This window comes from Pseudomicrostroma glucosiphilum (genome assembly GCF_003144135.1).
Source record: "Pseudomicrostroma glucosiphilum strain MCA 4718 unplaced genomic scaffold BCV69scaffold_4, whole genome shotgun sequence".
In the NCBI taxonomy this organism is placed as follows: Eukaryota; Fungi; Basidiomycota; class Exobasidiomycetes; order Microstromatales; family Microstromataceae; genus Microstroma; species Microstroma glucosiphilum.
This window is the reverse complement of record NW_020289916.1, coordinates 401,465-425,849: the sequence shown is the minus strand read 5'-3', so window position 1 is coordinate 425,849 and position 24,385 is coordinate 401,465. Positions and strand designations below refer to the sequence as shown.

Below are 24,385 nucleotides of genomic sequence, written 5' to 3'. Positions count from 1 at the left end.
CAGCCAGCCGAGGCAGGCGAGGATTTTTGTGCCCTGCAGCCTTTTGTGGTCTGGCTCCCGCGTACTGCCTGCCTGGCTCACCTTTCACCATTTTCTCTCCACTTCACAGGCAGGGCGTCTCTGTGCCTCTCTCTCTCCTTCTCCCCTTCCCCTCGCTCCTAGCCCGGACCTGTACGTTTCACCTCATTCTGCATCCCTTTCCATCTCATCACTCCCTACGACTACAGCTCGTCATTGGCGCTCCTTTTCGGTACTTGCATCTCCTCCGGGCCTCATTCTCGACTCTCATCCGCCCTACCATCCGCCGCCTTGTACACCCTTCAGCTGTGCCGGACCATTCTCCTGAGAAGCAGTCACAGATAGAGTGTCTCAGTGTCTCTCACTTCTTCGAGGACAAATCACTTTGAACACCTCATCCACTCCCATCAGTCTCAAAGGGGGCAGCATCAAGTCTAGCCTAGCTCATTCTCCGCTTGGCCACGTCGTGTCTCTTCATCTCTCTCCATCTCCTCCATCTCCTCCATCTCCTCCGACATGAGCTTCCACACCGTCTACATCCGCCAGGCAGACGATAGCTCGAGCTCCTCAGGCGGCGGCGGAAGTGGGGCTACAACCACTGATAGTGGCGGGAATGGCAGTGGAGGCAACACTGGTACCACCACCACCGCTGACAATGGTGGAGGATCCGGATCGGGCACTACCACGGCTGGCAGTGGTGGTGGCAATGGTGGATCAACCTACACCACGACCTCGACCGCAGACTCCGGCAACGATGACACCAGCACAGCCGCTTCTACTCGAGCCACCGGCAGGAGCACAGCCAGTGCATCCACTGTCACTGAGACGGTCGTCAGCTCTCAGAGTGTCGTGACTGCCACTTCGGGTACCTCCATCGTCCGCTCCACTGCGACCTTGCCCGGCACTCAGACCAACGTTGTCGTCGTGACACAGTCCGCCGGTTCGAGCGGCAGCGATGGCAGCGGAAATGGCACAGCCTCCAATGATACTTCCTCTGGCGGCTCTTCCAATGCCGGCCTCATCGGCGGTGTCGTAGGAGGTGTGGTCGGAGGTCTGGCGCTACTCACTCTACTCGCCGCCATTCTGTTTCTCTGGAAGCGTAGGAGGGCTAGGACCGGTCATGGCTATTTCCTCTGCCTCGGTACTCGCCCTCTCTCGGACAAGGAAATTGACTGGACCGACTTTGATCCTGCAGCACCTAGCGGCACAGCTGGGGGTGCTGCTGCCGGAGCAGGAGCGGCCGGCGCTGCTGGTGGAAGGAGAAATCGGAGGGATCCCACCACCGGAGCTACCTTGCCTGCTGGCTTCGATGATGACGACCCAGAGAATTACGGCGATGACAACAACCCTGAGATGAGTCAATACGGCGGCGCTGCTGGAGTGGCTGGCGCTGGTGCAGCCGGATACTATGCCGGTCATCACAACAACTCGGACGACAGCAGCCCACCGCAGACTTCGTGGAATGCTTATCCCAATGGCGGACCCAACAATGGCAATGGTTCTTCTCTCGCAGGAGCTGGTGGCGCCGGAGCCAACCAGCCTTCCTACGCCCATTTGGACCCACCCGAAGTGAGGGAGCAACGCGCAAGGGAGCAGGCAGCTCTCTCCGCTGCCGGCTCTGCCCTGGGTGGTGGAAGTGCAGCAGCAGCCTATTCTCAGTCAGGCCACTCGGGCAGCTACCACCAGCACCACCCTTCTCTCGTACCTGGCATCTCCTCGACTGGCTCGCCAACCGAAGACATGGGAGGTGCTGGTCGTCGTCCCTCTTCTGGCTCCATGAACAACATGTTCAACGGCGGGTACGGATATGGAGCTGCTCCTCCACCGGCGTACTTTGATGCTCCTGGTCAGCAACAACAAGGGCAGAGGTACCCTGCCACTTCTTCACAAGCTCACAGCGGAGCTGGAGGAGGAGGAGGCAGCGGTACCGATGGGTACGGACACGGCTCTGGCGCTGGCGCTGGTAGTGCCGTTGGAACCGGTCTGAGCAGTGGAGACTACGATGACGATGATGAAATTGCACGAGACTATCTAGCTGCTACTGGCGCTGGAGGCGGAAGTGGATCAGCTGGAGGCAGGCTCATGCTCTCAAATCCAGACGATGCAGATGAGGATGAAGACGATGGAGCCGCTGCTGCTGCTAGACAGGCAGCTGGTTCTGGAAAGGATTCGGCGCCTAGTGGCGGTACATGGAGGGCGGTTTAAACAAGTTGTATAGAAGGCACGCACGCAAGCAAAAAGATTTGGACAGCACTTTTTTTGGTTCCCTGAATTCTCTTCAGACATTCACTTTTCCACCTTTGTTCTTTTTCTTTCCCTTCTCCTTTCCTGGTATTCCGGTTCTTCTTTTCAGAAGAGTCGCACTCCCTTTCAATGGAAAACCCCTTTTGTAGCATGTTCTCTTCAGTGTCCTCCTCGTCGAGATTCGCCTGCGTAGATAGGGGTTCGATCTCGGCTGCTGCGCGTCATGCCTCACCTCCCGCCCCGCCCCGCCTCGCCTGTGATTCGGCAGGGCCTGCTTTGCGGTTTTGCTTCATTGCTGCCAAGTCGCATTCGTGGTCGCAATCCGGAGATGTGAGCCGGCCGGAAGATGGGGTGGATAGGAGCTCGGACCTTCCCTTCCAGACTGGAGTGGAGCGGAGCAGAGGGGGGAATTGGGGAAATAGGGGGGCGAGCTTGGACCTTCGCATGTCCCCTGCTCATCTCACGGGAGTAGAGCCAGCTCCACTTCGACTTCGTATCGACTTAGTTGACTTGTAGCATTTCCACCCCGGTGTCTGAAACGGATCGCTTCTTCAAGGCGGTTCCAGCACCGGATCTGATTCCTTTGAGCAGTACCTCCTTCTCTCTGTCTCGCAGCCATCACAAGTACGCCAGCTCATCGGACTCTTTCCATCTCAAGTGTCAATAGGGGCCAGCCCGGCAAGTGCACCGCACCATTCCGTTCCATCCTCGAGCCCCTGTCCACCCGCACCCGCACCCGCATTCGCATCCGCCTACGTCTGGCTGGTCCTCACTCACTCTCTCATCCCTCGCCTTCCCATCCGCACCGGCACAGACGCCGAACCCGCATATACCCCTGCTGCGCACTCCTGCGCAGGAGTCAAGAGGAAGCATGGGTGCCCCTCGACCGGCAGGTCCTCGACCCCTAGCCACTGCCAGCCCTAGGCCCAGCCCCGACCTTAATTCCAGCAACGGAGGGGTGGAAGAGGAGTCCTCCTCTGCCCGTGCTCGTGGAGAGGGTCTGCCGGATGGGATGGGTGGGTATTTCAGTTGGGCTTTCCCTGCTTCTGCTTCTGCTCCTTGTGTAGCTGTCCCTACTGAGACGAGGACGGCGCAAGATTGGACGGCGCAGCAAGAGACTACATATTCGCCTCAACGGACTGTACTGCCACAACGAACGGGCAGATCACCCAGACAAGAGCAAGGTAAAGGACTCATGCACGACGAGCAGCAGTGGCTTCAGAGCAACGATACAAAGTTCGGCACCCCTCCACCTCACGATCAGACTGGAATGACGAGCGATACTAGCATGCGAAGAGAGCCAGTAGAGAACATGACATATGTGCCTGGCCAGTCCGCCCGTGCTGGCGGTGCAGCCCGCGGAAGCGCATTCTTGGTGAGCTGAGGGAGGGGTGAAAGTTTGGGTGGTGGAAGTATGATACTGAAACGCATTCCGCGTCGTCACTATGCCTACCCCGTATAGCACAAAGGCTTCTTCGATATTCTGTCCTTGGCCAACGACCGGCAGGCAGGTCCGCAGAACGGTGATGGAGACTTTGCCTATCCGAACCATCCATCGAAGTTTCGGTCTACTGTAAGCAGAGCTACGGATGCCTTCCGCAGGAACAGCCGTATACCCGCACAGAGGCCCATCAGCTCCCTGATGCCTGCAGATATGGCGAGCAAGAATCTCCAAGACAGTGATATTCTGCTCTGTCCCACACCTGTACCTCTGCCCTCACCCAGTCAAGCCGTGCCCGGGCCAAGGGTTGCGAAGAAGCGCATCAGCGTCAATATGGTCTCCGCCCCGCGGCCAGAGTCCTTCGTGCATGCAGCTCACGCCAGCGACGAGCAGGAAGCCCTGGCCATTCTGCAGCGCTGGTCTGTTGACGACATTGGTAAAGTGGCAGATCCGACGTGGGTAGAGCCTATCAAAGAGGCTCTACGCTCCCAGGCTGCCAAGACGCAGGCTGAAGCGGTGGCTCAAGTACAGGCAAATTTGCATGGCGAGTCGGACTTCCGCTACGCGCCCCGGCCTCCACTGCAAATTGTCAACGGTCTACCTTCGACGTCGACCGTCGCTACGCTCGCCACTTTGGGCTTGCCTACAGCCTCAGACCTGGGTACTCTTGGACAGGAGAGCGGAACACCGTACCAGGGACGAACAGATGGGCATCAAGCATGTGTAGGATTCAGTACAGATACCACGGATCAAGCCACCATTCGCAACGCTGACAGGGAGGTAATAGCAGCTCTCTCGTCCCCCTATAAGACACAAAGCTCGTCCACGGTCGATTTTGATCGTCCGCAACTACCTCGTACGAACACTGCGGGCACTACATTCGTCGCAACGCCTCTGGCTACGCTCCAGGAAGCACCCGACTACATGCAATACGGCCAAGTCGACAACGACCAGACAATTCGACGTACGACTGTGCCAGGGTTGCCGATCACTACAGACTCTCCAGCTCCGCGGTTGGCCATCAATAAGCTCTTTGACCCTCCCGAGGCTCGTCCTTCGTCCGTCGTCCTCACCGAAGAGATTGATCTGGAAGGAGTCGCTCCAGCAGCTCTCCGAGACAGCCAGCTCTCTCGGCCGGCGGCATATACTGCCGAAGCTTTCCACATCAGACCCACCCTCACCACGGTGGAGAAGAGCGTGGCTGCCAAGATCTTCTTTGAGAATCACTACTACGGCATACTAAAGAAGCCCGCCGCTCGCGAGACGCGAAGGGCTGGTCTGGAGAGGGATTTGGCGGCGTTGAGAGTGCCAGAGGCTAGCAAGGAGGCTCTCCGGCAGGCATGGATAGCCAGAGAGACGGAGCACCTGCGTGCTCTCCGGGCGAGAGTGAGTGCAAACTCTTTTGTCAAGCTCAAGACCATCGGTCATGGAGCCTTTGGTGTTGTTGCCCTGGTAAGGGAACGAGAGTCGGGTCAGCTCTACGCGATGAAGCAGTTGCGCAAGACCGACATGCTGAGGAAAGGCCAGGAAGGCCATGTGCGCGCGGAACGAGACTTGATGACAAGTGCGAGCGGTAGCGGCAGTGATAGCCGGCGATGGATCGTGAACCTCATATACAGCTTCCAGGATACGGACCATCTCTACTTGATCATGGAGTTCATGGGCGGTGGAGATCTGCTCAATCTTCTCATTGAGAAGGACATCTTCAAGGAGGACTTTGCGCGCTTCTACATCGCGGAGATGATCATGGCGATTCACGAGGCTCACCGTCTGGGTTACATCCATCGGGATATCAAGCCAGATAACTTCCTTTTTACTTCCAATGGTCATATCAAGCTGGCTGACTTTGGACTCTGCCAGAGCTTCCATTGGGCGCACGATGGTGCCTACTACGAACAACAGCGTCGCAATCTCCTGCACAAGCACGGCATTGACTTGGAAGATGCTGGCGGAGGAGCAGGCGCAGGTCGTCAGCGTGCCCACAGTGGGACCATCCGAGCCGCTAAGGGAGCTGAGCCCGAATCAAAGACCAGCGATCGTGATGCAGATGGGACACCGCTTACACACGTCTTGACATACCGCGACAAGCAGCGTAGACAGACGGCGTACTCTGTAGTGGGTACGAACAACTACATGGCTCCAGAGGTATTGCGTGGCCGAGGCTACGATGGCGCATGCGACTGGTGGTCATTGGGCGTCATCGCATACGAGTGCCTCTATGGCTATCCGCCATTCGTGTCCAAGTCGCGACAGCTTACCCGACAGAAGATTGTGAATTGGCAGCAGCACCTCAAGTTCCCATTGAAGCCCAGGGTATCTCGGGAGGCACAGGACTTCATTGCGCGCCTCCTCTGCGAGAAGGACGACCGTCTAGGCAGTCAAAGCTCTGCAAGTGTAAATCGACCCAATTCGATCCTGTTGAATGCACGTCGACAGAGTGGTTTCGCTGGGGGCACTGCCACTAGCAGTAGTGGGCTCATCGATGGCGTGGAGGAGCTGATGAGCCATGCCTGGTTCAAAGGCATCGACTGGACGACCTTGCACAAGCAGGACCCGCCCTACAAGCCTGCGTTGGCACATCCTGCAGACACCAAGCACTTCGATGACGACATTGACGACGAGCCTCTACCTAATGCCGCCACTGTCGCGGCCAAGGAGGCAGGTGTAGCCCCACCCACAGAGGTAGCGCGAGATCCCATGCTGCGCGATGCGGCCCATGGCGAGCGCTTACTGGAGATGCGCAAAGCCCTCGCCTTTGTCGGCTATACCTTCAAGCGACCACCTGGGTTTGATCTAGCGGGAATGCGCGAGGAGGACATCGATCAGGCATTGGGCCTGGGGCAGGTGAACAAGGAGAAGAGACAGGGTAGCCGGTTGCTGATGCCTGGTGCTGAGAGTGGGAGCAGGATCAGGGCCATGTCGATGTGAGATTGTGGCAGTAGGCAGATTCTGGTTGACTCTAGTCTTGTTATACCGTTGCTGTAATCGGACCTTCTCAAAGCCTGGTCAAGGCTGATGCTTCATTGCCCAGATTGAATTGGCTCCATGGTCACCTCGGTCAAGTCCCGTCTGAACGCGTCTTTCCCCGCTTGTGATTCTCGGCCCATTTTTCCTGCCAATCTTCCTGCTTCGGTCTCTTTCCGTGTCTTGCCTGCAGCCAGGATTGACTCGCAAAGGTTTCTACCTACTCAGTCCTATCCTCCTTCACCTGATAAGCCTACGAAAAATCCACCTCCCCAATCCTCTGCTAGGATCAGATACCTTCTCATCATGTCGGGCTACACACTCTCCATCATCGGTTGCGGTACAATGGGCATTGCGATCCTCTCTGGCGTCCTAGACTCCTCGCGCTCCCGCTCCTCCTCAGCCACCCAGACCCCAGCCGCTTCCGCCTCATCGTCCGCTGCTGACCTTCAAGCAGATGAGCTCTCCCACCTCCCCTCGTCATACATTGCCTGTGTCTCCCGCCCAGAATCGGCACGGAGACTGCGCTCCGTCTTCCCCAAGGCGGAGTTCCCCGAAGTGGCCATGCTCGCAGGAGAGAATGTAAAGGGCTGCAGAGAGGGAGATGTGGTCCTATTGGGTTGCAAGCCTCAGCTGGCGGAGGACATCTTGGCTGAAGAAGGTGTGAGGGAGGCACTGGAGGGAAAGATGCTCGTGAGCATTTGTGCAGGATTGAGGATTGAGCAGTTGCAGAAGTGGGTTCATCCTTCCACAAAGGTCGTGAGGGCTATGCCCAACACCCCTGCCAAGGTGAGTAGCAAGCGACAATGAGAGCCAGAAGTAGCTAGACCTTCACGTTCGGTTGACCTACCTTCTGTCTTGCATTGGCTCTGACTCCCCTCCTACAGATCCGGGAAGGCATGACTATCCTCTCGCCCCTACCCGCTTCCGCCCCTCCTCTCGACTCGTCCATCCTCCTCTCCCTCTTCTCCTCGGTCGGTCGCTGTCGCTTCCTCCCCGAGAAGCACTTTGACGCCTGTACCGCCCTCGCCGGCTCAGGTCCGGCTTTTGCCTGCGTCTTCCTCGAAGCCATGGCAGACGGAGCAGTCATGATGGGTCTACCTAGAAAGGAAGCTCTAGAGTTGGCTGCACAGACGATGCAGGGAGCGGCTAGGATGGTCCTCACTTCTGGAATGCACCCCGCTGCCATCAAGGATAGTGTGACTACTCCTGGTGGATGTACAATTGCTGGACTGCTCAACTTGGAGGACGGAAAGGTGCGATCGACGGTTGCGAGGACGATCCAGGCTGCTGCTGAGCATGCTGCTGGGCTGGGACAGAACAAGAAGTGAGGCGAGGATTCGGTCTACACAGTGAGGATTTGGCTGTCACCGCGGGTCCGCAAGACTCCACAATCAGTAGAGATGGGCATTTATATTGAGGACTGCATCAGAATTGAATGATGCCATCACCGGATCCAATGAAAAGCTTGCTACGACCCCGTCATCTATGTATGCTCTTGCCTTGCCGCTACACCTTTGCCTGTGAATACAATATGACACTTCACTCCTCTCACTCTATACCCCAACTGTCCCACCCTCACACAATCTCCGCCTCCAAAATCTCCTTTCCCGTCTTCCTAATCTTCTCCTTGACCTCCTCAAAACCTGCTCCTCCTTCCTCTACCTTTCCTCCAGCAAGCGGAATTACATCGACTGTCTGTGAGTCGAGGTCGACCTTGAATGATTGTAGGCCGGAAGTCTTGGTGAGGACGCGGGTGATGGCGGAAGAGCAGCCGCTGCAGGTCATACGGACTCGGAAGTGGTAGGTGGTGGTGGGTGGGGTGGTCTGATGTTGGAAGAGGGGGAAGAAGGGACAAGATGGGGCAGAGGGGGGAAAGGTGAGGGATCAGCCTTGACTAAATGATTGAGGGGAAGGAAGACTCACTGTCGTCGAAGCCATCTCGGTGTTTCCACTGCTAAAAGATCGCAGTGGACTTCTTATCTGATTGTAGAAGAGGAAGTGGATCGGCCGAAAGATTCGTGGCAACACTAGTCGGGGGGTAGAGAGGACTCGTCGTCTTCCGTACCTTCTGCTGTGAGATGGTTGAGTCGAATGCCGCAGCTGTAGCAGGGCGGGTAGCAGTCTGGTAGGATTCAGACAGTCAATGACAGGTGTCGATGGCGAGGGAAGCGCCTTTGCTTCTTTGCTGCCTCGCCGCCTACTTTTGCTGAAATGCTCCGAAGACGGACTCCCCCGCCACGCCACGCCACGCGTCGAGTCTTGGCTCTGGCGGTCTGTGCCTGGCGGCGTCGGCAATGTCTTGCTTGACTTGCTCCACAATTCCCGGCCACGGGCAAAGCGGAAGGCGGCAAGGATCAATGCCGGACCGGTGAGGTTACGCTACAGCCTTCCTACCTTGGCTTGACTGGCACTTACTATACCAGACCCTCTTCAACCCTCAAAAGTAGACTGATTCGTAGACTTCGCTCTCGATACGGTACTCTTAGACTTCGAAGACTCTCGAGTCTGGCCAGACTTCTTTCACCAGGAGTCGATTCATGCGCCTACTGCCTAGAGCAGGCAACTTTAGCCGGATCCTTCACACGTACCACGCAGGCTCCACTTCTGCCTTCCTCGCATCTTCACTTTGCCCGTACAAGTCTACTCAAGTACATCAGCGTCCTGTCTTCCTCCCTGCATCAACAATACCACTACAGCGCTACTCGACCATGTCTTCATCCAGAGGAAACAAGCCACGAGCCGGTCCGCTGCCAAACGACGCCAAGAGCGGACCAAAGGGGGAAGCAATGACGCCCATTCCCTCTGCCTCACTGATCGTCCTATGTCCACCGACCTCCACTTCAGAGTCCTCGGAGGGCAATAGTAGCAGCAATGGAGGGAGTTCAGGCGGATCCAGTGGTCTGACTACCCTCATGCTGCAGCGCTCCGCACGTATGGGCTCTTCCTTTCGCTCCGCCGTCGTCTTTCCCGGAGGAGCCCTTGATCTAGCTGATCAGGACGCCGTCACAGACTCTAGAGGGACAGAGACACTCGAAGAAGAAGCGACTCGTATGGCTGCACTGCAAATCTGCTCGCTCAGAGAGACATTCGAGGAAACGGGACTGCTGCTCTTGCCGAGCGAACGAGGGAGGAAAGAGGGAGGAGGAGAGGAGATACCTTGGAGTCGGGCGGTGGGACATCGTGAGGCGGGTTTGAGCGTAGAAGAATGGCGAGATTGGAGAGAAAAGGTGAGCAGGACAGAGAGGATACACGATTCTGGAAGTCGCTGACTGGAGTCAGATGCTCTCGTTCTACCTTTCCCCGTGACTTGCAGGTTCATCAAGACGCGTCGACCTTCCGACCCTTCCTGACCCAAATCGCCAAGAACCTCCAAATTGTCCCTCCTCCCTCATCTCCTTCCTCGCTCCCTCTTCCACCCCTCACCTACTTCTCCCACTGGATCACCCCCCGCTCCGTCGTCCGCCCCGGAAAGCGCTTCTCTGCCCACTTTTTCCTAACAGTTCTGGATCTCCCTCCAAGTCGCGCCGCCAGCCTCGCCGCAGACTTATCCGCCGATGGCACAGAGACGCTCTCTTTACGTCTGAGTAAGCCGGAGGAGTTTGTACGCGAGGCACTCGAGGATAGACTGGTGCTCTACCCACCGCAGTTCTACATTCTGGCAGATCTGGCCATGCTGGGCGGGGGAGAGGCGCCGGGCGCGATGGCGAGCTTCGAGGAGCGGGTGGGGAGGCTGAGACCGCTGGCCTTTGGTGGCTCTGTTGGGGGCCAGGAGCAGTCCACCCCTAGTGAAGCCTCTCAAGGCTCTTCACCCTCTGCCTCCGCTTCTAGCCGGAGACCCTCCTCTCCAAAGCCTACAGCGGTGGAAGAGGAACCCCGCGACCTGCCTCCAGGGATGAACTATGCCTGGGATCGACACACACCCAAGGATTCCGTCACCGGCTGGGTCGCTACCGAAAGCGCTAGCACCTCGCAGCGCAAGGGTTCCAGCCGCCCATCGGGGAGGATCACATCCGTCGAGCCTCGCGCACTACCGAAGCTGGGCGGAAGCAAACCCAAGAGTATGCCTGCGCTAGACTTTGGCAAGTGGGAACCTGGAGAGATCAAGGACGCCGAAAAGGAGAGCAAGAGCCAGAGTCAGAGTCAGAGCAAGAGCAAGAGCGGGGAGGAAGAAGAGGCCGAAGCGCCTTTTATCTTCCCTCTTGTCCTACCAGGGGATCATCGTGCCTCTCCTACTCGACAAGCTCTTCCTCCTTCCTCTTCCTCTGCAAGGCCCAAATCATCTCCCTCTGCCTCTCCCTCTCCCTTCTCGAAGTCCACTCTCCCACCCCTCAATAGGGTGTACGTCTCTCCGCGCTCCCACGAGGACGGCGGTGGATTGGTGGCCTCGGGCGCGGTAAGGAGAGGTCTGCCCGGCTTGCGTGATTGGAGAGTGGGAGTAGGGTTGGTAGAGGATGAGCGTGCCGACGCAGGAGTGGGACATGGTGTTGGGAAGAAAGGGAAACTGTAGATAGTTCGCGGACAAGGCGTCTTCGTTGTCAAACTTGCCCATTGTGTACTCAGTGTCGATGCAAAACTGAACAAGTGACAAGTGACGAATGTATTTCAAACAAGAGTGAGGAGTAGAGGGTAGATGTAGAGGGTGCCAAGAGAGCGGTGTATGAGGAACAGATACAGGACGTAATCGCCAAGGTCATGTCTATCGTGAAGGACCTTCGTTCTTGCCGCTCCCCCCCTTCGTCGCATCTTTTACCGCTCCACCAAGCGGTGCGCTAGATCTAGTCTGCCTTGCTAGATCCCTTGCCGGTCAGAGCAGCTCCAGCTGCGCTCGAGCTGGACAGACCCGCTCCAGGTCCTCCAGCCTTGCCCGCCCTTTCCACCTCCTCCCTCACAGGGTCAAAGTAGCCATGTGCCATAGCCTCCTTTGCCGTCAACCTCTCCTGATGATCGTACCTGAGCAGCTTGTCCAAGAAGTCAATCGCCTCGTTGCTGACGAACCTTGAGTTCTCACTGGTGACAAAGCGGTTCCACGGCTTGCGTTGGTAGCGGCCAAGGATATCGTCGTACTGCGGGTCAAGCTCGATGTCGTACTTCTCCAAGTAGACGTACAGCTCGTCTGTACCAAGGACCTTGCAGATCTTGACCAATTGGTCGTAATTGTCGTGACCGTGGAAGAAGGGCTCCTTACGGAAGATCATACTGGCAAACATGCATCCCAGACTCCACAAGTCCAGCGAGTAGTCGTACTCTTGGAAGTCTACCAGCAGCTCGGGTCCCTTGAAATAACGAGAGGCGACTCGGACGTTGTACTCTGTCGAAGGGTGGTAGAACTCTGCCAATCCCCAATCGATCAAGCGCAGCTGCAAATTGCAAAGGCAAGCGCAGAAGTACATCGTCAGTACATCAATAATTGCGGTATTTTGGCCCCGTCTTGCCACCTCGTCACTCACCTTTCTCTTCTCGTGATCGATCATCACGTTGTGGGGCTTGACGTCTCGATGCATGATTCCCCTCGAGTGACAGAAGTCTAGCGCCTTGAGCAACTCGTGGATGTAGTACCTCACATCGTAGTCTGTGAACTTGGGGTATAGGATCTTGAAGTCGGTATTGTTGACATACTCGGTGATAATGGAAGGCGTTTTCGACTGAGGGTCCCTCACAACGTCCAGCAAGCCCACAACGTTGGGTCCTCCGGCCAGGTTCTGCAAAATTTTGATCTCCCTCTTGATCTTCTTCTTCTTGACTGGTTTCAGTACTTTGATGATACACTTGTCCCCTACGCTGGGCGCGATGACACTTGTTCCTCCGGGTTGCTGGTTGGACTGAGATGCGAATGTGGGAAGGGCAGCTACGTTGACTCCTTCAAAGACTTCCGAGTATTTGCCGCGACCGACCTTGCGAAGAATCTCGTAGTTGTCTTGCGTACCCCATTGCACGGCTAGATTGTCGTAGTCCCACCAGTTCCTGCCAAACCTCTCATTGGCGTCGTGGTAGACCCTTGCGACCGACCTTCCAGGACCATGACCTGGTGTCTGAGCGAGCGACATTGCAGTGGATCCTGGCTATGTGAATTGGTGGGGATGCGTGCCTTGAATGTGCTCACTCTCGACTGTTGTTCTATCGGAAACGTCTAAGCGACGCTGCTGAGCACGTCTTCCTCGAGTGACTCAGCTTACTATGCGCTGTTCGGAAGGAGAGTTCCGTGGGCTGCTGCTGCTGGCGGGGAGGCACTGTTGCTGTGTGGTCTAGCCGATTCGCTGGTATGATGGGTGGGTATAAGTCCTTGTTGAGAGGCTCGAGTGGATAGGACTTCCAATGAGCACAAGAAGTCAGAGGTGAAAGAGGAGGAGCGGTGCGTGAGGGGATGGTGAGGACGATGACTGGAGTGCGATGATTGTCCGTCGTCCGTCGTCCGCCTGAGAATAGAATTTCCCCCTCTGCCCGTCCCTGGCGTGCGTGCGTGCGTGCGTCGTGTGGCTGCTGCTGAGTGAGGGCGTGAGTGAGGGAGGGACTCCTTCCGGGCCGAGTCGCGCGACTGACTGTCTTCTTGTCTTGTCCCCGCCAATCTGCCACGATGCTCCTTCCGTCCGTCTGTCCGTCGTGCGCCGGAGAGATTGCTGTGGCAGCAACGCAATCGCCTCTCTCACGGCCTTGGGAAGATCCCACCGATCACATACAGACCTGGACCAGCATTCTGTAGAGTCTGCAAAGGTCGCCATGTCCGACGTAGGGGCCATCGCAGGCCCTTCGTCGCCACCGCGCTCTCCCAAGTTCCCGCCTCTGCTCTCCGCCTCCCTCTACCCTCCGCCCCCACCATGCTACCAGCACTTCACCCCACTCAACCTACACTTCCACTCGATACTCACAGAGCACTGGCCAGCAAAGGGATCGGAAGAAGAGAGCAAAGTCTACAGCGAAGAGCTGAACACAAGTGACGATGTCGAAGGGTGGACGCCCAGGCTGAAGCTCCAGCGTCGCATCCTCCTTACACACGCCTCGAGCCTCGACTCGCTCCCCGAGTCCGTGCGATCCCTCCATCCCGAGCTAAAGACGGACGAAGAGCTACGCGATGCAATCGCATCACTGGGGAGGCTAGACCTCAAACTTGAGATGGATCCTCCGGACTTAGAAGTGCTGAAGAGCGAAAAGGTGGGAGGCTACATGGTCTTTGGACAGTGGTGGCCTATCCCGCCCAAAGAGAGTGGACTGGAGGAGGCAGGAGTGAGGAAGCTGTACGACGACGAGACGCTCGATGAAGAGGGCAGGATAGGTGAGGCGGCTGCTGAGAATTTCATCGCCATGCTTTTCAGTCCCGCTCACATTGATCTCACTTTGCTCGCCCCTCAGATCGACGTCCAGCCCTGCTCCTGCTCCTCCGTACCTTCGTAGCCACCTACCTCAAGCTACTCTCCCTCCTGCAATACCCACCCTCCTACACTTCCATCCGGACACTTCATACAGCCACCTCGAACTTCAGCCTCTCCACGCCCGCTCAGCCTGGGCCCACCGAAGGAGGCGAAAGCCAAGAGGAGATCTCCTGGCACACATCGGCCTCTCTACAGTGGTCCCACATGCGCACGCTCGCCATCAATATACAGGAGCTCCTCAATCGTGCACGTCCCGAACAGGCGAGGTGTAATCTAGAGGCAGAGATGCGTCGACGAGTAGAGAAGAGAAAGGCAGATGTGACGCGGATCAGGGAAGTGCTCAAGGGGAGTAGGGAGAAGGTCAAGCAGCTCAGAGAGGCAGCCGCCTTGGCAGTGGCAGGAGAGACCGAGGTGAAGCGAACCTCGCAAGCTGCAGGCTCAAGAGAAGCAAAGGTCAAACGAGTCAAAATAGAGACAGCCGCAGGCAGTGAGGGCACAAACGGCATCGGGGAAACCAAGCAGGACATGGAGGTGGATTAGCCTCGACACGTTGGGGCACTATTGCTAGCCACGTTGACACCTCGTCATATAGCACTATTCTACGTAATTGCTACGAACCAAGTTGGAGAACAATGGACCACCTGATCCGGCCAGATACATGTCTCGCCTGATATGCGCCGGCTTTCGCCACCGTAGCCCTGAACCTGTGGCTCCTTCATCTGACCTCGCCCTTTTCCCACCCACCTACCAAATCTCCCCCCTCTCCGGGACGCAACACGGCCCACCGGCAGACACATCGCTCGCTGCTGACATAGAGGTAGTCCCCATCCGGGTCCCAGGTGAGGCCAGAGATGTTTAACCATTGCTCGTCAGGCACAATTCCCGCATTTACACCGGCCCCGCGCCTCGGTCCGGACGCAATGCCCGATCCGCCGGCACTTGCGCCAACGGTGGAAGGGTAGAGGAGCCGGGTGAGGAGGTCCTCCGAGTCCTCCTCAGTGCGCCTGCGGGACGCACCCCCTGTGTCAGCTTCCTCCTCCTGCTCCTCCTCTTCGCAGTCAGAATCTGGGTCTGAGCTCGGCAGAGCGGCAGTCGAGGTCGGAGCGGCGGTAAGATTTCTGCTGGCTGTAGTGGACGTGCCCGTGGTAGCCGTCGGCGCGGCGGCGGCAGTGGTCGTGTTTGCCGGAGGGAAGAAGGGGCCAAAGGGCGAGGACGTGGCAGTAGTACCGCTGCCTGCACGCTCGATTTCGCCGGCCCGCTCACGCGTCATAGGCCAACGAGGCCTGGGTGGGCCTGCTTGCTGATCTTGTTGCTGAGGGTGTTCCCCTGCGTTCGCGCTCTCTTGTCGCACTCGAAGCGTTGGAGGAATGCGCAACGTTGCTTGGGTGCTGGCCTCGCGAGCTCGTCGAAGAGGCCGACCGACCGACCTGTCCTCTGCTCTGGCGGTCGAGGGAATCAGAGGAGGAAGCCGTCTTGTGATAGAGTCCGCACCAGTAGGCCCTCCTTCTGGCGGGTAGTCGTCGATGAATATGACTCCTTCCTCTTCTTCGGCATCCTCCGCGTTGCCGCCGCCGATGGTCTCCCCATCTGGATCGTCATTTGTGCTGTCTGGCTCTTCTGCGACTCCCACGTGTAAGGTGCCGTCATCAAGAATCTCGGCAAGAGAGCTCTCGAAGAGCTCAGACGCGGTCTGAGGCCTGCCTTCGCCCCCACCGGATGCATCAGGGTCGTCTCCAAAGCGACCGTCGGGGAACCATCGCCTCATCCTTGTGGCAGGCGTAGACACCGACCCCGTTCCATCATCTGGCCTCGGAAGGAACCTTGACAGATTCCTTCTCCTGCGGATGTAGTCACTGATAGGACCCTCGATCTCCTCGTCGTCGTCGCTATCGTGCGGCTGCGCCTCCAGGCGAAGTCTAGTACGGTCCGCTTCTGTCCGAGGATTGGATGAGCGGAGCGGAGAGCTCCCGCTTTCTTGTCCGCTCGCGTCCGGCCTGCTCTCACGACGAATGGCCGCAATGTCCTGTTCGCCGTCTGAGAAGTTGGGGGCCAGACCGGGCATTGAGAAGCCAGCGTCTGCGATGAACGGGTCAAAAGGTCCACTGATGCCTACGCCAGATGCTGTACCAGCTCCAGAGGTGAAACTTGGGTCTTGCCGACTGCGAGCTGCTATCCTCTCTCGAACCGCCATGAGGCTTCTTTGCGCTTCGCGCAGTGCATTGACAGCAGACTCGTTCGCCCCCGTAGCTGGAGAAGAGGAATTGCCGACGCCTCCGGCCGGCGAAGCAGCATGCAACGAAGAACTACTGTCACCCAAAGATGGCAACCTGAGAGACGATGTCAAAGATTCTGTTTCGCGCCTCGCACTGCCAAAGAGGCCCTCGGCAAATGAGCTGCTCCTGCCTTGCCCATACAGAGAGCTGAGCAAGCGACTTTCCAAGAGCCCTGTTCGTCTCTCTCTTGATTCAGGGAAATTCGAGAGCAGAGGTGTGGCAGACGTAGCGCCACCAAGATCCCTTCCGCCTGCGACCTCGACCGTCTCTATACTGTCCTCATCCAGGCTCGTAGGTATTCTGATCCTCTGCCCGCGACTGTAAGTCAGCGTATCGTAGACGTGGAAGTACAGCCGGTGTTCTGTGAAAGCTAGGAAGCGACCGCAAGGCGAGAACTTAACGACTCTTGCCGCTCCATTGGCCCCATTCAAGCCGCCGAGGTTGACCATCATGTTGGCGTCTTGGCTCGTCTTGAGCTCAGCAAGCTTCTTGCTCGAGCGCACATCCCAGACGGAGACCACGCCATCCTGCGAAGCGACGGCGAACTTTGTCCCATCGGGATGCCAGCTCGTCGAGAAGCTAGCATCCGACGAGGCGCTGTATGTTGTGATATGAGAGAACGCGCCAGTGGAAGGGTGCCGGTGGTACAAGAATACGTGAGGTGTGTCACCGACTGCCAGGAGGGTCTGTCCATCGGGTGAAAAGGAGCAGTGATTGACGGCAGTGGGAAAGTCGAGTGTATGCGACCGAGTCAGCCCTGGAAGACCAGACTCCAAAGCGGGAGAGGAAGAAGCTCCAGAAGGTGGCCGAAGCTTGTACACCTTCAGAGAGCGGTCGTTGTTGCAGCAATAGACGCGGACGTTGGACGTGGACATTGCAGAATAGCACATCATTCGTCTCCTGTCCCCCGGACCACTCAATGATTTGCAATCCACTTCTTTCTTTGACTTCGATTTTGACTCCGTACGGGACCTCAATCGATCGCCGGCTGGGTAGCAGGATGGGCCAGCGTACTTCCGTTCGAATCCGTATGCAGCGGCTAGACTTTCGGCATCTGAGTCGTCCTCGACTGAGGACATCGGCCGCGACGATGGACCAGAGATGCTCTGAGTACCACCATGCGGCTCGTCTCTCAGCCACATGCCCTCCGCTAATTCCCCTCGTAAGGGAACCGGTGAGGACGAAGCTTCCTTCTTAAGCGCTTTTGCTGAGCGACCGGATGACTCCGATATCATAGCTCTCTTATTTTCAGCAATACTGACTGGGTCTGGATAAATTGCGACGGAGTTATTGATACTGCCACCCGTTGGAGTTCTCAGCAACCATGGGGTCGGCTGACGTTGCTGAGAACTCGAGGTCGTGCTCGTGCTCACATTGGCACCGGCAGGGGTCGATGCGGCTGAGAGAGGTCGGATCGCCAGCTCGCTGAACTGCCCACCGGCGGCAAGAAGACCATGGCCAGTGACGAGACAATTAGCTCTGAAGTCTAGGCTGCAGAATGTCGCTGCAGGGCTCTTTGGGTCCTCGAAATCGATCTCATCGATCTTGAGATGGTTGAGATAGAGTAGCTTGCCCTTTGTGGAAGAAGGTTGAAGCTGCGTGGAAGAGGAGCGGATGAAGCAATTCGTTGAGGCAGAGATGTAGGAAGGAGAAGGAAAGTACAGAGTGTGAGTAATCTCAAGCGAAGCGGTATGCTATCGTTCGAGGCCTCAGCTCAGTCGGACCAGCTATAGCCCGCGAACGCTATTGTTGCTCACAATGTCTCGAAGCTGTAGATGCTCGATGTGGATTCTAGCTGGTAGAACCAGGGGAACATCCGCGACATATCTCGGCTCCTGAGTCCGCGTCATGTACTCTACTTGATGACGCTGGGGAAGGGGATATGCTGAAGGGGGAGCTCTCTAAGAATGGTTCAAAGAGAGCATCTGCTTTCCGGAGCACGCGCTATATGCAGGCAAGGATTGGCGCCACCTTACCGCCGAGTCGACCTGTACCGCCAGCTGACGGGAGAGCAAATCAGCTTCGACAATGAGGCTTTGAGAATGTGGCAGCAACGAGGTGACGATGGCAGGCAGCAATGACGAATACGTATGCCGCGCCAAGGCGTAGGTAAGGTACGGACAGGATCTGGGCTGCCTGAGGCCCGTCCTCGCCTTCCTCCACCACGCCTGTGAGTCCGTGCTGTGGACTTCAAACTCCGCCCTCTGTGCCTGCCGATAGACCCGAGGGACACATGTGGTGTCTCCCTGATGCACCATGGTGCTGATGTGGGGGACAAGAATCGCGGTCACATCGTGGACAGTCTATCCTGTGTACAACGGCTCGCGTCTGTAAAATCAGTGAGACCCAAGGCCCCAATTTTGCAGCTTCCAGGGGTGCGGCTACGAGTGCTGGCGCACTCTGCTGCTGGCCCCTTTCGCTGAGTGCATGTCCCGTGTGGATGTGCTCTAGAAGTTGCGTCAATCGCTTTGTCCGTACTCAAGGGGGGCCGAAGGGGACCAAAAATTGTCGCTGTAGCTACAAAAAAGCGACGGACACTATCAGAGCTAAACCTTGAAGAAGCAGATGCTCGAGGCACTGAGCAAGAGTGGGTTGCCGATGGCCACTTCGCTGTGCTAGCGTGGGCTGCTACAGTTGACAATGTACACGCCAAGGCGATGGTGTGCTCCCAAGGTTCAAATGGGTGATACTCAGCGCCTATCGAGCCTTTGAAAGCCAGCCTGTCGGCTATCGAGTCTTGTGTGACCTTTCCCCCTTTGTAGCGATGTAAATTGATGGCGAGGCTCTGGCACTTTAGCCGCGCAAACAAGGCCGCTCCCTTGCTGCTCGCCGATCGAAAAGAGTGCAGGAACGCCCGGGAGCGGCTTTGCGACCGTCGAGCAAGCAGAAGCCATTCCTTGCCTCCGGCCTTCCCCTCCTCTGAAGCATCGCTCATCGCACCTCCTGACCATCCAAGAGCAGGACTCGCCCTTGCTAGCGCACCATCACTGCGCAGCACCGCTAGTCTTTCGCAGTCTCACTGTCCACAAACGGCTGCGTTTTTCCTCACCAGGTGAGCAACTGACCCACTCCTCTCCCCTGCGCCTCGTCGGCGGTGCCGTGAGATCGACGCTTTACTTGACCTTGACCTTGGAGACGGTTGTCGCTGACCCCTTCGCTCTCTCCTCGTCGACGTCAATCAACCACTTCAGCACACATTAGAATTGGGTCCGGCTGACTCACCGAGAAGCACACCTGAGAGGGTCGTACCAGCTACTTGATCGAAGGTGTTTGTTGCGTCTGCAGTCGCAGCCACGGTCACATTGTCATCATAAGCTTGCCACCGCTTCGCCGCACTCTGCTGACCGGCACCGTTCGTAGTACCGACCCCTCCACCCTATCCCTGTCCCCGTAGCCTACCATCCCCCTTCGGCGCCATCACTGCACCAGCAGCCGGTCTCGAGAGCCTTACCAGGATTCTCCTGCTTCACACTCCGCTCGGCTACTCGATCCATACCGTGCGGGTGGGTCTTGCAGGGAAGGTACGCGGGACTTTTCCACTCTCTTGTTCGATCCCATCGCACCCACATCTTGTCTAACTCTCTCACTGGTAGCTCCTCCTCGCCGTCACCGCCACCACTACCATGGCCCTTGTCCCTGCCGGCAGTGGGGCGGGCCACCATGGTGGCGCAGTCAAGAGGCTGCAGCCCGGCCAAGTGACGCGTGTGGCCATCCGCGACGGCAAGACAATATCTATCAACGGTGAGTATCGGCACACCCGCGGCGCGGCCGTCGAGCGGTAGCGCGCAACGGCCAAGCGCAACGATGGGAGTAGCAGGCGTTCTTCGCCGCTACGACCCGCGGACAGCGCCAAAAGCGCACACGTCACACAACAACGATCGCGAGCAACGTAGACGTACAATACGTCGTCACCAATTTAGGGCACGAAAAATTCACCTCTAGAGATCGCTCTCACTCAGCTTGCATCATTCTTTGACAGTGAGGCATTGTACTGATTCATACCCTCCCCTTCCCCATTTCAGATTATATCTATGTGACTACCGCCTGGGCTCCTGGGGCGGGAGAACCCTACCTCATCGCCCGAGTCATGGAGTTTGTCACAACCGCGAGCTCGCGCAACGGCAGTGCGAGCCTCACAAATAACTCTGGCACTCTTCAAGTGCGAGCAAACTACTTCCTTCGAATGAGAGATATATCGCATCGCATCAGCAGCGACTCTCGACTTTTAGTAGCAACAATGCATTGCGATCTCCTCGCACTAGACAATGTACGCGGCCTCTGCGAAGTCAGGCATCGCGAGCTGATTGGAGAGGCGCCTGAAGTCGGCGCATGGAAGAAGAGAGACGATCACTTCTACTATCACCAATTCTTTGACCGGTATGCCCACCGCTTCTACGACGTAGTACCGACTTGGAAGTTGCAAAATGCCCCCGCCGAGGTCCTTTCATTGTTGCGCAAAAGGTATTCCTTCATCCTAGCGGAACCGGGCGTGTCCGCTGACTTGTGCGACGCTTTGCGAGGTTGTGTCATTTGCCATCAGTGGGCGAGCGGGTGAGTCACTGTATTGCCTGACTGCAACGTCGGATGTTCGCAGAAAGCACACTGACCGTCTATTGCACACTGTTCTGATTTCAGACCGGAATCGGTAAGATGCGATGTCTGTAAAAAATACTTTCACATGCGCTGCGTGACCCCTCCGCTCACGTCAAAGCCCGCCAAGGGATATGGATGGACGTGCGCTCCTTGCTACAGGCGGCACGAGCAGACTGTAGCGCTAGAGTCCGGTGGCCTGCCTGCTTCCCTTAGCTCCTCTTCCTCCGCAAGTGCCGCTGCAATCGAGCCAGCAGCAACAGGCACGGACGCCAATGGAGCACCACTACCTGCGGCTAGCTCATTGCCTGAGGATTCTACCGTCTTGAACCAACAGTACATCAAAGCTCGGTTGGCAGCCACTGGCAGCCGAGGCGGTCGGCCGAGAAACAGCGGCGGTAGGTACAGCTGCGACATGTCCATCTTTTGACGAGCTCGTAAAATTGTGTACTGAGTACGCACCCCCGCTTCTTCTTGATAACCCTTGCAGCACGGAGAGGTTTAGACAGTGACAGCTCCTTCGCTAATACCCCGGAAGGCAGCCCTGCACCCGAAAAGACTCTCGACGACGTACGTGGGGTACGATGCACGAACGGCTGGAACTACCGTTACTTTGGGCAACATACAGATGCTCTCGACGTCCTCGACCCCCACGACTCAATCTATCCCCGCGCCACAACTCGGCATGGAAGCAAGTTCCAAACCGAGGTCCCGACCTGGGAGCAGCAGCAAGAGATGGGTCTGGGCGTACCGCTGCGAGTGGAAGAAGGAGGCAGTGTCGTGAACGCCAACAGTATTGCAAACGGCGCCACTGGCAGTGATGGAGTTGCCAGCAGCTCGTCAATATCGGTCGCCGTCAAGAAGCCTAGAGGCAGGCCGAAGAAGAGTGTAATTCGAGGCGCAGGTGGCGTAGACCGGGGCACGCCTCAAGGGGGGACTCCAGTCCCACCTGCTGTAACCGTGGCAGAGGGAGCCCTTGCCTCTGAGCGTGGTTCGGCAACCCCAGCTCCCGTAGCTACCCTCACACCGGTGCGAGAATTTGAAAGAGGTACGGATGAGAGCATCGACGTGATATGCAACCTCTGTCACCTCAGCCCGAAGAACGATCCGCAGAACAAGTTGCAGCTCTTTGAAGCGTACATGGCAAGTGCCGCTTTCCACTTCAAGCCTCTTCCGCCTTACAATGTGGACTTCATGGATCGAGCGGTACAGGTCTACTCCAATCCGCAGATTGAGCCGATTGCTGCCCTTTCGGAAGTCTCGACTAGCAGCGCAGAAGACTTCCGTATCGTTCATTGGACTCAGAAGGAGAGGAAGGCCTTCGACGCGGCAGTACGAGAGCTTGGACTGGAAATGAGGCAGATCAAGCGGCTCATTCCGACGAAGAAGCCGTCCGACATTGTGCGCTATTATGCCACTTGGAAGAATGAGCGAATGAAGGAAGCTCATGAGGCTGAGAAACTTGCTATCGAGAAGGCGAAGGGAAAAGGCAAAATGCCTACCGAGGCCGATGCGGAGGCACCTGCATCTACTCGTGCGGTCTCCCCAGCCTTGTCTCTCTTTGACGAGAAAGCGATGAAGGAGGCTCCGACGAACATCTCTTGCAAGATGTGCTCTACTCATGAGTCTCCTTTCTGGTACAAGGGCCCCTACGCTTGGCCTAATCGCTTTTTGTGCTCGTACTGTGGCCTTTATTGGAGGAAGTATGCTGCTGAAGCCTCACACACAGATCTCATTGCTACAAATCCCCGGAAACACCCTTCAAGTTCCTCTGCAGAGGCTCCTGCCGGTCTTGGAGTTGCTCCTCCGGTCAAGGTGGCGAAGTTGAGGCAAGGCGACAGTGCAAGATCGGCTGCCGCAGGGCGATCTTTATCTGGCGCAGCCTCGGCTGAGACTTCCTCCCCCGCAGCCGTGCCCGTCGCTATTGCCAAGCTTGACCCGATCCGCTGCGTCATGTGTCGACGGCTCGAGCCAAAGAAGAAGCTGCAGCAATGCCGACAATGCTCTCTCAGCGTGCACCAAGGCTGCTTTGGCCTTACAGATGCCGAGGTCGCTGCCGAGGTCTGGACTTGCGAGCCTTGTACGAATGAGAAGACGCTCGGTGCAGGCTTGGTGCCGAAGTGTGTCCTGTGTCCCTTGAGCGATGGCTCAATGACTGCAGCCGCTCAACGAGCTCGCAGCGGTGCACTCACCAACGGCAATGGCGCGAAGTCCGCTACAAATGGTAATGCGCCTGCTGGAAGTGCAGCAGCAGGTGCTGCTGCCGAGGCTTTGAACGCTCTGGACGCCTTCAAGCCGACAGAATGTAACAATTGGGCTCACCTCATCTGCGCAGCCTGGATGCCGGACGTTGTCTTCACCGATGCAGAGAGGATGAAGCTAGTTGAAGGCGCTGGCCATCTGCCGCTCTGGAGGTATAGTGCTATCTGCGAGATCTGCAACACTGGCGGCACGAGCGAAGCCATTGCTACTTCGAGCCCTCATGGCGCATGTCTACAATGCTCAGATGCGAGCTGCAGGCATACTTTCCACGTCTCATGCGCTTTCCAGAATAGCGGATACTCACTTGGCTTTGAGATCAATCCGGTCAAGATCAGTAGACGTGATGCTGTCTCTATCGCGACGTTCAAGACCGAGACAGGCCACTGGACTGCGTTGGCATACTGCAAAGCGCATCGCGATACGATCAAGGACAAGGCGACGTACGACTTCTCTGAGGTGGATCCAAAGACTGGAGCTACCGCTCTGCAGACGTACGTCAAGAGTCACAAGAGCATCTTCAGCTCGACTGCCAGCGGCCAAAGCAACGGCGATGCATCCTCGGTCAGTGCTGCAGCCTCTACTACCGGGTCCACAGTGAGCCCCTCGACGAGCGTGGACCAGACATACGCTCTGCTCAGACGAGCCAAGCGCTTCGACGTGGTCCTGAGCGAGGTGAGCAATTGGACAATCGAGGCAAGGATTCGAGCTGCCAGCGGTGAATTGGGAATGAGCCCCACTCCGGCTCCGCAGCAGCAGCAGCATCGGTCTACACCAGCTGCTTCGCTACCGAAGACAGAAGGCGCGAGTCAAAGTCTGCTTCCCTTCAATGGAAGGTCTCACGTCAACGGAGGCAGCAATGGCAGCAGCGCCAAACCGGCGAGGCGACCCATGGAGCGCGAGGCGATGCCACATCCGGAGTCGGCCGTGCGGAAAACGGTAGGCATGGAAGACGTAGTGGAATGTCTCGCGTGCGGGACACGCCTGTCCCCCTTTTGGTGGCCTTTGCCTCGAAACGCGAGCGTCCCTGACATGCCTGGACCGGGGACACAAGAGGGGCAAGAAGGTTGCAGGGTCTACACTGCAGGAGAGGGAGCTGTGTGCTGTAACATCTGCAGGGGTCCAACTTTCGCGCACATAGAGCGGGAGGAGCGGGAGAAGCAAGAGAAGCAAGAGAAGCAAGAGAAGGCGACTGTAGCGTAGAAGGGGAGCGGTCATCGATCAGCGTA

The 24,385-nt window shown here is 57.2% G+C and overlaps 10 protein-coding genes across 10 annotated transcripts; 6 read left to right on the top strand and 4 right to left on the bottom strand.

The window, feature by feature from the left end:
* Positions 1-227: 227 nt before the first annotated feature.
* On the top strand, positions 228-2,416 carry BCV69DRAFT_281749 (hypothetical protein). Its single transcript, XM_025492096.1, has one exon. The coding sequence runs from the start codon at positions 535-537 to the stop codon at positions 2,221-2,223; it is 1,689 nt and encodes a 562-aa protein (XP_025348990.1). The 5' UTR covers positions 228-534; the 3' UTR covers positions 2,224-2,416.
* A 717-nt stretch (positions 2,417-3,133) lies between these two features.
* BCV69DRAFT_298035 (kinase-like protein) lies at positions 3,134-6,631 on the top strand (the record flags this gene model as incomplete). Its single annotated transcript, XM_025494179.1, has 2 exons — positions 3,134-3,637; positions 3,725-6,631. 2 exons carry the CDS (start codon positions 3,134-3,136, stop codon positions 6,629-6,631), a joined length of 3,411 nt encoding a protein of 1,136 aa, XP_025348989.1.
* Positions 6,632-6,869: 238 nt separating this feature from the next.
* BCV69DRAFT_156699 (putative PRO3-delta 1-pyrroline-5-carboxylate reductase) lies at positions 6,870-8,122 on the top strand. Its single transcript, XM_025489390.1, has 2 exons — positions 6,870-7,456; positions 7,555-8,122. The coding sequence occupies exons 1-2, from the start codon at positions 6,974-6,976 to the stop codon at positions 7,996-7,998; spliced, it is 927 nt and encodes a 308-aa protein (XP_025348988.1). The 5' UTR covers positions 6,870-6,973; the 3' UTR covers positions 7,999-8,122.
* On the bottom strand, positions 8,031-8,803 carry BCV69DRAFT_257839 (hypothetical protein). Its single transcript, XM_025490636.1, has 2 exons — positions 8,594-8,803; positions 8,031-8,494 (listed from the first exon to the last, which is right to left on the bottom strand). Exons 1-2 carry the CDS (start codon positions 8,606-8,608, stop codon positions 8,246-8,248), a joined length of 264 nt encoding a protein of 87 aa, XP_025348987.1. The 5' UTR covers positions 8,609-8,803; the 3' UTR covers positions 8,031-8,245.
* Positions 8,804-9,378: 575 nt separating this feature from the next.
* BCV69DRAFT_311539 (hypothetical protein) lies at positions 9,379-11,177 on the top strand (the record flags this gene model as incomplete). The annotated part of the gene is made up of 2 exons (XM_025494868.1): positions 9,379-9,897; positions 9,984-11,177. The coding sequence occupies 2 exons, from the start codon at positions 9,379-9,381 to the stop codon at positions 11,175-11,177; spliced, it is 1,713 nt and encodes a 570-aa protein (XP_025348986.1).
* Positions 11,178-11,445: 268 nt separating this feature from the next.
* BCV69DRAFT_298031 (Pkinase-domain-containing protein) lies at positions 11,446-12,714 on the bottom strand (the record flags this gene model as incomplete). Its single annotated transcript, XM_025494178.1, has 2 exons — positions 11,446-12,027; positions 12,118-12,714. The coding sequence occupies 2 exons, from the start codon at positions 12,712-12,714 to the stop codon at positions 11,446-11,448; spliced, it is 1,179 nt and encodes a 392-aa protein (XP_025348985.1).
* Positions 12,715-13,720: 1,006 nt separating this feature from the next.
* Positions 13,721-14,412, top strand: BCV69DRAFT_233249 (hypothetical protein; the record flags this gene model as incomplete). Its single annotated transcript, XM_025489857.1, has 2 exons — positions 13,721-13,937; positions 14,027-14,412. Coding segments are annotated over 2 exons (603 nt in total), but the record flags the coding sequence as incomplete, so codon positions are not given.
* A 117-nt stretch (positions 14,413-14,529) lies between these two features.
* On the bottom strand, positions 14,530-18,501 carry BCV69DRAFT_281745 (hypothetical protein). The gene is made up of 2 exons (XM_025492095.1): positions 18,065-18,501; positions 14,530-17,902 (listed from the first exon to the last, which is right to left on the bottom strand). Exons 1-2 carry the CDS (start codon positions 18,155-18,157, stop codon positions 14,750-14,752), a joined length of 3,246 nt encoding a protein of 1,081 aa, XP_025348983.1. The 5' UTR covers positions 18,158-18,501; the 3' UTR covers positions 14,530-14,749.
* BCV69DRAFT_156636 (hypothetical protein) lies at positions 18,376-19,621 on the bottom strand. The gene is made up of 2 exons (XM_025489389.1): positions 19,530-19,621; positions 18,376-19,459 (listed from the first exon to the last, which is right to left on the bottom strand). The coding sequence occupies exon 2, from the start codon at positions 19,240-19,242 to the stop codon at positions 18,595-18,597; it is 648 nt and encodes a 215-aa protein (XP_025348982.1). The 5' UTR covers positions 19,243-19,459; positions 19,530-19,621; the 3' UTR covers positions 18,376-18,594.
* Positions 19,622-19,930: 309 nt separating this feature from the next.
* BCV69DRAFT_298028 (hypothetical protein) lies at positions 19,931-24,359 on the top strand (the record flags this gene model as incomplete). The annotated part of the gene is made up of 5 exons (XM_025494177.1): positions 19,931-20,048; positions 20,330-20,858; positions 20,943-20,952; positions 21,019-21,295; positions 21,388-24,359. 5 exons carry the CDS (start codon positions 19,931-19,933, stop codon positions 24,357-24,359), a joined length of 3,906 nt encoding a protein of 1,301 aa, XP_025348981.1.
* Positions 24,360-24,385: the final 26 nt, after the last annotated feature.

Bases quoted from the DNA above. Each gene is read 5' to 3' on its own strand.
- BCV69DRAFT_281749 (XM_025492096.1), top strand. From the start codon at position 535: ATGAGCTTCCACACCGTCTACATCCGCCAGGCAGACGATAGCTCGAGC.
- BCV69DRAFT_156699 (XM_025489390.1), top strand. From the start codon at position 6,974: ATGTCGGGCTACACACTCTCCATCATCGGTTGCGGTACAATGGGCATT. The intron at 7,457-7,554 runs GTGAGTAGCAAG...CCCCTCCTACAG, and splicing joins TGCCCAACACCCCTGCCAAG to ATCCGGGAAGGCATGACTAT.
- BCV69DRAFT_281745 (XM_025492095.1), bottom strand. From the start codon at position 18,157: ATGACGCGGACTCAGGAGCCGAGATATGTCGCGGATGTTCCCCTGGTT. The intron at 17,903-18,064 runs GTGAGCAACAAT...TCTTCCACGCAG, and splicing joins ATCTACAGCTTCGAGACATT to CTTCAACCTTCTTCCACAAA.
- BCV69DRAFT_156636 (XM_025489389.1), bottom strand. From the start codon at position 19,242: ATGAGCGATGCTTCAGAGGAGGGGAAGGCCGGAGGCAAGGAATGGCTT.